The sequence below is a fragment of the Octodon degus genome, unplaced genomic scaffold (assembly GCF_000260255.1).
Source record: "Octodon degus isolate 3935 unplaced genomic scaffold, OctDeg1.0 scaffold00092, whole genome shotgun sequence".
Lineage (NCBI taxonomy): Eukaryota > Metazoa > Chordata > Mammalia > Rodentia > Octodontidae > Octodon > Octodon degus.
This window is the reverse complement of record NW_004524668.1, coordinates 2466760-2478677: the sequence shown is the minus strand read 5'-3', so window position 1 is coordinate 2478677 and position 11918 is coordinate 2466760. Positions and strand designations below refer to the sequence as shown.

The following is an 11918-nucleotide window of genomic DNA, read 5'->3' as shown; positions in this document are numbered from 1 at the left end:
GCTACAGGGACATGTGGGTGGCCAAGCCTCTGGAGGTATGGGGTGGAGCCTCTGTGGACCCTGGGGCCTGAGGAGGAGATAATACCAGCCCCTCTCTTCATCAGCTGCTGGGTCCACAGTGAAGGCCCTTCCCTATCACCCCTGCAGCATTCCAGTGACAGAAGAGTAAACATGCCACCAAACCCTGGTCACCTCTGCCCTTGGAGGTCTGTGTGAGAGAAAAGGAGGTCCTTAAAGAATCAGCCAGATGTGGTAATGCATGCCTGTGAGCCTAGCACTCCAGGAGGCTGAGGCAGGAGGACTGCAAGCTCCAACCCAGTCTGGGCAATTTACCAAGACCCTGTCTCAATATTGAAAAAGAGCTGGGATATAGCTCAACGTGAAGGCCCTGGGTTCAACCCCCAGTTCAAAAAAGAAAAAAGAAGATCCCCTTCAACGACTGGCAAAAAAACTATCCCAGGGAACTGGAAAGGATACTAGCAGTTCCTGGGGCTCCTTCCTGAGGCTTCCTGTTTTCACTTCACTCCTGTCTAGGTGGAACTGCCTTGCCTTGGTGTGTGTGGGGGAACTCTAAGGAAAGGAGCCTGAGGCAGCCAGGACACTCCTGTCTGTTTCCTCAGGGGCTCTTCACTGCTTGACTCCCTGGAGCGTTTACTCTACAGGGAAGAAGAGGAAAGGTCAATTACAAAGGAAGAGGGACTCCTTAACTGCCGGCTTCTGCTACTTCAGAAGCCTCGATGCTGCCTGCCTCAGGAGGGCTACTAGAACCTTCTCTGAGCTGACTAGGTACATCAGACTGAGAACAGGCAGAGACTGAGGACTTGGCACTTACTAGAATTACAAGGCCTAAGTGCAATTAACATTCCAGCAAACTGGACAACCCCTCAGAGACCCAGTCCCCACCGTGCAGGGAAAACCGGGGAGTTGGCCTAGGCCTGACTGAGAAGTCTTGCTAGAAACTACAACATTCTCCCTGCTAAAACTCAGGGAGGACAAACAAACAAAACCCAACCTGAAATAAATACAAAGGCATTAAGTGCTTCTTGAGAAATCAAGGGCCCTAATTATCTTTCAAAAGGACGTGGCAGGGCCATTCCCTGAACTTGGTCACCTGCACCTGTGGTCCTTCATATGAGAGGTCACAGGTGAGAGGAGGAAAGACAGGACCCAGACCCTGATCCCTCCTCAGCCACATCCTCCACATCTCCCAGACATCTGCGGCCAAGGAGGCTGGGAAGGAGAGATGACCATCATGCCCTGAGGCCGGCAACCTGTGTCCAACATTGCCATACGGGCAGAGGACAGGTCAGTCTGTCTGTGAGGAGGTAGACAGGTGTGGCACTGCTGAGGCCCGGCAAGGCTGCTCAATTAATCAACAGGTCCCCAAGGTCGTAGGAGTCAAAGAGGTCACTGACACCTTCACCACCATCCAGGCCCCATAGGTAGTCATCCTGGTCCAGGGGTGGGGAGAAGCTGATCAGAGGGGAAGCGCAGGCCAAGGTTGGAGACAGGAGCTGGTCTTCAGTCTGCTGGAGAAGCGGATGCGTCAGCCCCAGCATACTGTCAGTGACCTCCATTGGGAGGGGAGATGGTGGCAGTGGCAGTGGCGGTGGCAGTGGGTCCTGCAGGGGAGTCAGTGATGGCCCTGGAGACAGAGAAAGGTCATCACTAGGCCTTATGGTATGACAGCCTGTTTATTCTCTGAGTGACAGTGTATCCCTTCTTTCTTCCAGCCTGCTCACACCTAATAGTGTGGGACACTGTTCCTCTCTCAGTGCCAACCCCAGACACCTCCCTCATCCCATTCCCCCCTCTCCTCTCCAGTAGGTGAATTGTCCAGCTCTCCAAATCCACTTCTCAGGGTGGGTCAAACAGTTGCAGGATTAAAGCACCTGCAACTACCCCAGGGCGCGCTGAGATGGTAGTTGAGACTGGGTGTGGTGGCACATGCCTGTAATCCCAGCACTTGACTTGGGAGGCTGTAATAAGGAGAATCACTACAAGTCCAATCTAGTAGTAAGACCCTGAGCACCCTGTAGACCCTTCTTTAAAATACAAAAAAAAAAATCCACTTCTCCCAGCTTCTGTACCCAATTGCTTCTTTGTCCATACTGTTATTAGCCCTCTCTCTGCCACTCTATTCCCATCCACGCACACATGTATTCTAACACTGAGTAGCTTTCAAAAGCAGCCTCCCAGGGCCAGGGAGATGGCTCAGTAGAATAAGCACTTGCCTGGCAAGTGCAAGGGCCTGAGTTCAATCCCCGGTTCTGCAAAAAAAAAAAAAAAAGAAAAAGAAAAAAAAGCAGCCTTCCAAACTGGGCATGGTGGTACCCACCTGTAATCCCAGTACACCAGAAGCTAAAGCAGGAGGACTGTCATGAGCTCAAGGCCAGCCTAGGTTACATAGTGAGTTCAAGGCCAACCTGAACTACATAACAAGAATGTCTCAAAAAAACAAAAACAACAAAAAAATCCCTAAGGGACAGTCCTTTCAGCAAATGGTGCTCCAAACCAGATGTTCACATGCAAAGAAATGAAATTGGACCCTTATCTAACAAAAATTAATTCAAAATGGAAAACTAAAATTAAGATATAAAGCTATAAATATTTTAGAAGAAAATAGAACCAAAGCACCTTGACACTGGATTTTTTTTCTGTATCTAAGACCCTATAGACCCCCTATAGGGTCTATAGGGTCTGACTACGTAGATCAGACTTGTAGTGATTCTCCTGTTTTGAGCTTCCCAAGTGCTGGGATTATAGGTGTCACCACGTGCAATCTCAATTGCTGCCTCAGTGCAGCCCAGGGGCAGGGGCGGGGCTGGCACAGCATGCCCTGAGATCAAACCCCACCACTGCACTCTGCCTAAGCAGGTGCTTTAATCCACTGAGCTATCAGCCCTGCCCAAAACTGGATTTTTCTTTTTCTTTCTTTTTTTTTTTTGTGCAACCAGGGATTGAACTCAGGCCCTTGCGCTTGCCAGGGAAGCGCTTATTCCACTGAGCCATCTCCCCAGCCCCTTTCAATGATTTTTCTGATGACATCAAAGGCCAAACACCAGCTGTAAAAAAAAAAAAAAAAAGACAAATTGAACTTAAAAAAAATTTTAGCTGGTGAATGCCTATAATCCCAGTATTCTGGGAGGCTGAGGCAGATCACAAATTCAAGCCAAACCTGGACAACCTTAGTGAGATTCTGTCTCAAAACAAACAAGGGCTGAGGATGTAGTTCCGTGTAAAGACCCTGGGTCCAATCCCCAGTACGAGAGAAAGAAAAAAGGAAGGAAAGAAGGAAAGGAAGAAAGGAAGGAAGGAAGGAAAGAAGGGAGAGAAGGGAAGAGATGTTCGTGCACCAAAAGACAATGTGGGAGAAAATATGAGGTATTTACAAATAACATACATTCAGAATCTCTATAGCAAAGTACTAAAATTTAACAACAAAACAGCTGATTCAAAAATGGGCAAAGGGGCCGGCAGGTAGCTCATCGGATTAAGCGTCTGCTTAGCCAGGTGCAGGGACCGGGGTTCGATCCCTGATACCACATGCTCCGCTGGCACCTACCCTGGGCACGCTGAGCTGGCCACCAAGGCTTGGTGTGGTGGTGCACGCTGCCTGTAATCCCAGTGCTGGGGAGGCTGAAAACAGGAAGATCACTACGAGTCTGAGCTGCGTAGTGATACTTAACCTGGCAGGGGAGCTACCATGATCATGAGCTGCGCAGTGAGACCCTGAACCAAATACATTAAAAAAAGGGGGGGAGGGAAGGACTTGAACAGATGTTTCTCCAAAAAGAAGATATGCAGGGGTTGGTGAGATGGCTCAATGGTCTAAAGCACCTTAGAACAAGCTTAGCAAAGCACAGGGACCACGGTTCAATCCTCCAGTACCACATGCCAGCCAGCCCCGCCCCCTGGTGGGCTAAGCTGGCCACACACACAAAAACAAATAAATAAAATTAAATTTAAAAAAAAAAGATATGCAAACAGGCAGTGACAATGCTCAGTGTCACCAATCAGAAAAATGCAAATCAAAACTACAGTGACAAATCACCTCATACCCACTAGATGCTGCCTTCAAGAGCTGGCAAGGATGTAGAGAAAGTAATCCCCGTGCATTACTGGTGGGAACATAAGACGGTGCAACCATTACAGATGGACAGTATCCTTCAAAAAGCCAAAAAGGGCTGAGCAGGTAGCTCAGTGGTAGACCTCGAGGAAGTCTGGGTGTGAGCCCCAGAGCCATATACATAAAAAAATTAAAAACGGAATTATAGTCGGGTGTGATGGTGCACATGTAATCCTAGCACTCAGGAGGCTGAGGCAGGAGGGTACCTGCAAGTTTGGGGACAACCTGGGCTACACAGTGAGTTCAAAGCTAGCCTGAACTGCACAGTGACACCTGTCTCAAAAAAAAAATTAATAAATAGATAAAAGGAATTACAACGATTCAGCAACCCCGTTTCTTGGCATATACCCCTCTCCCATCAGCTGTTGGAATTGGTGGCTGTTTCTTTACACAGAAAAACAAAGATCCTCCTGGCAGTCCCTGGAGGCAGTAACTATAAGGTGTGTGGAAATTTCTGCCTCAGCCTGGACCTTGCTCTTTCCTGCTTCTGATTGAGTCCAGAGCTGACCCACCCTTTGTAACTCTGACTCCACCATTCTCTCCGCGGCGCTCTTGTATCCCCTAAACTGCACCAGCCCCTACAAACTAATGCTCGGTTCACATGAGCTGTTTAAAAGCCACACTCACGCTGCCGTCTCTCCTGTAACCCACCCAATATTCATGAATTTTTTGTCGAGAGAGAGTCTTGTTATGCTACCCAGGATGGCCTCAAACTCCTGGGTTCAAGTGATCCTCCTGTCTCAGCCTCCCTACCTAAGACTATACGGCATGCATCACTACACACAGCTTGAGGAGGGTATTATTATTATTATTTATTTATTTATTTTTGGTACTCAGGACCTTGTGCTTGCCAGGCAGGTGCTTAAGCCACTGAGCTATCTCCCCAACCCTATTATTATTTTTATTTATTTTTGCAGGACTAGAGATTGAACTCAGGACCCTGTGCTTGCCAGGCAAGCACTTATTCTACCGAGCTATCTCCCCAGCCCAAGGAGGGTGTTAGTGGCCCATTTTAGAGATATAGAAACCAAGGCTTGGAGAAGTTAAAGTGACTTCCCCACTATCACCAAGTCTCCCAATTTCAAATCCTATTCTGTCAGTTCACTTGGGCTTTCTGCAGAATGCCAGAGCCTGGAGGGGTTTAGAAGTGACCCTTATTCAAACCTCTTCTATTACAAATGAAGGAAACAGACACTGCAAAGGGTTAGAAATCCTCCTGTGGATGCCAGAACCAGGGCCAGGACCCAAGTCCCAAGACAGCAATGACCTCCGCTTCAGGCCTGGGCTCTGATATTCAGGCCTCAAATTCCTCAACTTCAGGCCAGAATATGGAACACATGTGTGGTGTGTGTAGATACACGAACTCCTTCAGGAAGGATTTCTCCTCCACCAAATCAGGGGCAAAGCTGAGGCCAAGTGGCAAGCCTAGAGGGACAGTCAGGGCATGGCAGCTGGCTTCTGGGCTGGCTCTACTACTGACTGCTCTGTAGCCTCTACTGTCTGAGCCAAAGGGTTTTTTTTGGGTGGAACCGGGGATTGAACTCAGGTCCTCACGCTTGCCAGGGAAGAGCTTATTCCACTGAGCCATCTCCCCGGCCCCTTTTTTTTTTTTTTTTTTTTTGGGTGAGCCAAAGGTTTTTTTGCTTTTTGTTTTGTTTTGTTTTAGATAGAGTCTCCTTATATAGTCCAGGCTGGCCTTGAACTCACTATGTAACTCAGGATGACCTTGAACTCATGGAAATCCCCCTGCCTCTGCCTCCCACATGCTGGGATGACAGGTGTGTGCCACATCTAGCTTGGCTCAGGTCTACATCTGTCAAAATCTGGCAGCAGGGCCAGGGAGATGGCTCAGTGGAATAAGCGCTTCCCTGGCAAGCACAAGGGCCTGAGTTCAATCCCTGGTTCCGCAAAAAAGAAAAAAACAACAAAAAAAAAAAACCCCACACACAAAATCTGGCAGCAACTTCACCCTCGTGTACTCTGTGGGATCCACCGCTTCCACCCCGGGGACTCAGGACAAGTGAAGGGGAGTCTAACTCGGGAGAGCTACACTCATGTTGACAGACAAGGCAAAGTGGCAGGAGGAGCAACAGGGTGGGGCACAGGCCTGGGGTAGCAGATAGGCAGTGGGGAGGTGCCCAGGGGCCAGCTGGCTGGCACAGGGCGATGCTCCAGCCCTGGACAAGGCTACAAACACAGGGCAGATCACTAAAGAAGAACTGGGAGATATTGCTCCATGTCTGCCAGCAACCTGTCCTCCTGGGGTTTTGAGCTTATTCTGGTATAAATCCAAAGGTTGAATGAGTTCAGGGTCAGCAAACTTTTCTAAAAGTCCAGACAGCTTTTTAGATTTGGTGGGACATTGTGACCTCCGCCAACACAGATGCGCCCTCTTCAGCCCTTAGAATGTAAAAATCCAGAAGACTCTTGGGCAAGTTTTACTTGAAAGGAGAGCAAAGAAAAGTGACTGAGCTGGGAGTGGTGGTGCACGTCTGCCAGCCCAGGCCCATGAGAGGCTAAAGCCAGGGGATCACAAGTTCAAGGCCAGCCTGGGTCACAGAGTAAGACCTGACTCAAAATAGCCAGTAAGGGGCTGGGGAGATGGCTTAGTAGAATAAGCACTTGCCTGGCCAGTGCAAGGGCCTGAGTTCAATCCCCGGTTCCGCAAAAAAAAAAAAAAAAAAAAAAAGACTTCAAAATAGCCAGTGGAAGGAGCTGGGGGTGTAGCTCAGCCCCAAGGCACTGGGTTGACTCTCTGGTACCACAAGGGCAAACAGGTTAAAAAGCAAGGTAGAGACCGTTCATTTTTAGCTCATAAGCTGTACACAAGCAGGCCAGCTCTGACCTGCAGGTAAATTTGTCAAATTCTGAGTTAAAGAAATGAAATCTAGGGCTGGGGAAATAGCTCAACGGTCTAAACGCCTGCCTGGCAAAGGCAAGGACCTGGGTTCAATCCCCAGTACTGCATGCCGTGCTGCACCCGAACCCCAGGTGTGCTGGGTCAGCCACCAAAACCAGGCATGAAATCTAGGGCTGGGGAAATAGCTCAACGGTCTAAACACCTGCCTGGCAAAGGCAAGGACCTGGGTTCAATCCCCAGTACTGCATGCCGTGCTGCACCCGAACCCCAGGTGTGCTGGGTCAGCCACCAAAACCAGGCATGGCGGCGCACGCCTATAATCCCAGTGCTGGGGAGACTGAGACAAGAGGATCACTATGAGTCCAAGCTACATAGTGAGACCCTGTACCAAATACATACATAAATAAAAGATTCAGGGGCCGGGGAGATGGCTCAGTAGAATAAGTGCTTGCCTGGCAAGCACAAGGCCCTGAGTTCAACCCCCGGTTCCACAAAAATAAATAAATATATAAATAAATAAAAGATTCACAAATATTTTTCAAAAAAGAGATGAAATATAATCCGTGTTCTGTAAGCCCCACCATGACCCACCACCACCAAGTGTCTTCCATCAGGCAAGGTCTAGCTGTCTTGATTTGGGGCAAGAGCCACAGGGAAGGGATTTCACTAACAAAACAGCAAGTGGAAGGCTGGCACAGGGCCTGGGGGACTCCTGAGGTCTGACTTGGGGTAGAGTTCAACACAGGGCAAAAGCCACTCAGCACCAAGGGCCTTCACAACTTCCATTTCTGCCCCTCTGGACTCCGCCCTCCTTGCACACTGTTAGGACCTCCCCTGCCTCCTCACACCCTGGCAACTTCCTGTTAGATGTCACAAGCTCCACACCCAGCTCCCAGCCAGGAGACCCTTCCTTGATATATTTTCCACCTGTGGAGACAGCGAGGAGTATGGACAAAACATTGAAGACACAGCCTGGATGTCATGGTGAACACACCTGTAATCCCAGCACTCTGGGAGGCTGAGGCAGGAAGTTACAAATTTGAGGCCAGCCTGGACAGTTTAGGAAGACCCTGTCTCAAAATCCAAACGAGCTGCGGTTGTAGCTGTGTGAAAGCCCTGGGCTCAATCTCCAGTTTCACACACACGGACACAGCTAGCTGTGCAGCCTCCCAGCTGGGAAGCTAGCCCAGGCTAAGTTACATCACCTCTGTGGTTCAGCTTAGTTATCTCTAACCTGGAAATAATAAAATCTAATCCAAGAAATGTTATGAGGAACAGCATGAGATAGAACTACTTGGACCCTGGACATGGTTCAAAAAACCTCAATTACTACTTTCCAATAAAGTTTTGAGCCGCCTCAGGAACCGCAGTTTCCACTCACCATGGATTTACTGTGCGCCGTGCTGCTAGCGGCCCTCATAGAGGCAGCGGTCCTGGTGCTAGTAACAGCAGTAATTATAGTGGCCAGCAGTTACTGCTAGATCAGAGGTTTCACATTTGAACCCATTAAGCCACACAATAAGCTAAGAGTTCCATATTATTAACTGCTATGGGGCTGGGGAGATGGCTCAGTAGAATAAGTGCTGCCCTGGCAAGCGCTAAGGGCCTGAGTTCAATCCCCGGTTCCACCAAAAAAACTACTATGCCCAACGTACAGATGAGGAAAATGAGGCACAGAGGGGTTATGTTATTTATCCAAGCACATACAGCTGGTAAAAGGTGGAGCTGGGATTCAAAGCCAGATCCTCTTCTGCTCCAGAGCAGCATCAACTCCTCAATAAAACAGGGGTGTGCGTGTGTTTCAGTAAGCAGAAAGTGCAATGCACACGTGTGAGGAGACAACTGTGCCCCCAGACACTGGGAAGATGGGAGATGTCCAACAAATCCAAGTGCTGAAGAGGAAACCAAGGGCAGTCGCTCTGCCCACCTCCTGACCCTACCTGTGGAGGCAGTGGGCTCCGAGACCCCAAGGTCAGGGCCACGGTTGGGTAGGGCGCAGTCCGGGCTGGGGCTGAGGGCGGAGGTGGAAGGGAGGGGCTCCTTGGTGGGACTGTCCGGCTCCTGAACCTCTTCAGGGCACAGGTAGACTTCGATGGGCCCCTGGGTGCTCTTCAGATATACCTGCAGGTTCTCCTGGGGAGAAAGAGGGCCAGGGGCCGGCTCTGAGCAGCTGCACACCAACATGCAACTTACCGTGTGCACAGACACAGGCGGTTGCCACGGCATCTGTGAGCAGGTCAGTCCCCAAGGAGGGCACTGAGGCCCACCTGCCTGGCCCATGCTGGGCCCTGCTGTTCTGCTGCCCACTTGGCCCCTTCTGGTAGAAACACTTTGGTGTTTCCTTTGGGAAACTCCTTCCCCACCCACAGGTTATACAGTGGGGGCAGGGGCAGGGAGTTACATGGCCCAGTGGACCCAGGGCTCTGGATGGAATTATGGGAAAAGCTCCCTCCAGGGGATGGAGGGGGGCAGCCGAGCGGGTATCCCCAAGCTGTTTGCCACCACAGCGGACAGCCCAGCTGGGAACAGACAGCACAGAGAAAAGCAGGTCGGGGCTGGAGACAGAGCCTGAAGCCATGCTTGGGCCCCTTGCCTCCAGGCTCCAAGTTCACCCTGGAGTCCTCACATGGTCCCTCACCCTGCTCCCTGCACTGTGCAGCTGAGACCTGATCTCTGTTATCTGACACTCGGCCTGCCCACCTCCGCCCACAGAGGACTGCATACAAAGCCAGGCCTGGTGGTACTTGTCTGTAATCCTAACTTTCTGGGAAGCTGAGGCAGGAGGGTCACAAGTTCCAGGCCACCTTGGGCAACTTAGTGAGGCCAATCTCAACACAGAAAATGAAAAGGGGAGCCAAGAAGGTAGCTCAGCGGTCTAAGCGCCTGCCTGGCAAGTGCAAGGACCTGGGTTTGATCCCTGGCACCACATGCCATGCCAACCCTGTGCCATGCTGGCCACCAAATCCGGGTGTGGTGGTGCATGCCTGTAATCCCAGCACTGAGGAGGCTGAGACAGGAAGTTCACTATGAATTTCAGCTGCATAGTGAGACCCTGTACCACATAAATAAATAAAATAAAAAGGGGTTAGGGTCCCCCCCCTTTTGGTTGTACTTGGGGATTGAACCCAGGTCCTTCATGCTGAGCTATAAACCCAGTCTTTTTTTTCTTTTTAATTAAGATGGTGTCTCACTAAGTCACTAAGTTGTCTGAGCATAGCTTGAACTTGAGATCCCTCCGTCTCAGACTCCTCTGTTGCCCATTCCAACTTCTGTCATTGCTGTACCAGCTCGGAAGCCACTGGTGTTGTGACCAGGAGAGCCTAAGGCTGCACAGTGTTGGGGACAGAGTTAGCAAAACAGACCAGGAGGCTCTAACCCCGCTCTGTGTCCAAAGCTTCCCGTCTCACCTCAGCCTTGTCTGGCACCTCCAGCTGCGTCTGCGGAGGGGCCTTGACTGCGATCACCGTCTGCTCCTTAAAGGTGCCGACAGAACGGATGTCTTGGTAGGTCACATAGGCCAGCGTAGGAACAGGAGTCAAGAAAAGTGACCGTTCGAAACTGAAACTGCCAGTCAGGCATGGTGGCCAGTGCTGCAGTCCTAACCCCTGGGAGGCTGAAGCAGGAAGACTAGAAAGTTCGAGGCCAGCATAGTAAGTTTGAGGCTGGCCTGAGGTACCTAGAAAGGCCCTATCTCAAACCCCCTCCCACCAAAATATCAAAGCTCCAGGCAGCTCAGAAATCCTAAGCACTATAACCTGTCCTTTGAATGCCAGCAGCTGTCTTAAATTCTTTAGTAAATCAATATGTAAGTAATTTCTTAAAATACTGCTTTTTTTTTTTTTTTTTTTTGTGGAACCAGGGATTGAACTCAAGACCTTGTGCTTGCCAGGCAAGCACTTATTCTACTGAGCCATCTCTCCAGCCCCATGCTTGCTTTTTAATACACACACACATGCAACACACATGCACACACACACACACACACACATATATATATATATATATACTTCTTATATAAAGGCTAAAAGAAAAAAATTTAAAAAAAAATTCAACAGAGGACTGGGGAAGATAGCTCAGTAGAATAAATACTTGCCCAGTAAGCACAAGGTCCTGAGTTCAATCCCCAGTACCACCAAAAAATAAATAAATAAAGGCTATCAAACTATATCATTATCTCTGAGAGGGTAAGAAGACTTTTGGGGCAGGAGGGGGTGCTGAGACAAGGTCTCACGATGTAGGTCAGACCTGCCTCAGAGTTTTGCTGATCTTCCTGTCTCAGCCTCTTGAGTGCCTGGATTATAGGCACATGCCACAACTCCCCAACAGAAAGATCTTAAAAATTTCCTTGAATGTCTCAAAATGTCCTGGATCCTTCCAAAAATACAAGGTCAGATCCAAAAATCAATGACAGGATGTAGCTCAGTGGCACAGTGCCTGCTTGGCAAGCACAAGGGCCTGAGTTCAAGTCCCAGTAAAATAAAATGAAATAATATAGAATAAAATAAAAACCAATGAGACATGAAACCACATCTCATTGGAAAGACAAGAAAGATCCCTACCAAAGTTCATGTCCAGAGCCGGGGAGATGGCTCAGTGGAATAAGTGCTTCCCCGGCAAGCACAAGGGCCTGAGTTCAATTCCCGGTTCCACCAAAAAAAAAAAAAAAAAAGCATGCACTAAGACTCAAAGTTCATGTCCTCTGACTTTGCCATTTCTATCCAACATAACCTAGGGGAATAGCAAAAATGTGGGAAAACATTCTACATATAAGATAGACACTGCTATGTTGCTTATAAAAATGAAAATATAGATGATCTAAATATCAATTCCGGGCTGGTGAGATGGCTCAGTGGTCTAAAGCACCTACTTAGAACAAGCTTAGCAAAGCACAGGGACCGCGGTTCAATCCCCCAGCACCACATGCCAGCC

At 49.3% G+C, this 11918-nt stretch overlaps 1 protein-coding gene across 1 annotated transcript in view; it reads right to left on the bottom strand.

Annotated features, from left to right (window-relative positions):
• Positions 1–398: 398 nt before the first annotated feature.
• E2f2 (E2F transcription factor 2) overlaps positions 399–11918 on the bottom strand; it is a 23790-nt gene continuing 12270 nt past the window's right edge. The window contains exons 5-7 of the mRNA XM_004637609.2: positions 10397–10511; positions 8930–9122; positions 399–1645 (exon numbers count right to left, since the gene is read on the bottom strand). Of these exons, the coding sequence (XP_004637666.1) occupies positions 1365–1645; positions 8930–9122; positions 10397–10511 (589 nt within the window). The 3' untranslated portion in view covers positions 399–1364. The remainder of the gene's footprint in view (positions 1646–8929; positions 9123–10396; positions 10512–11918) is intronic.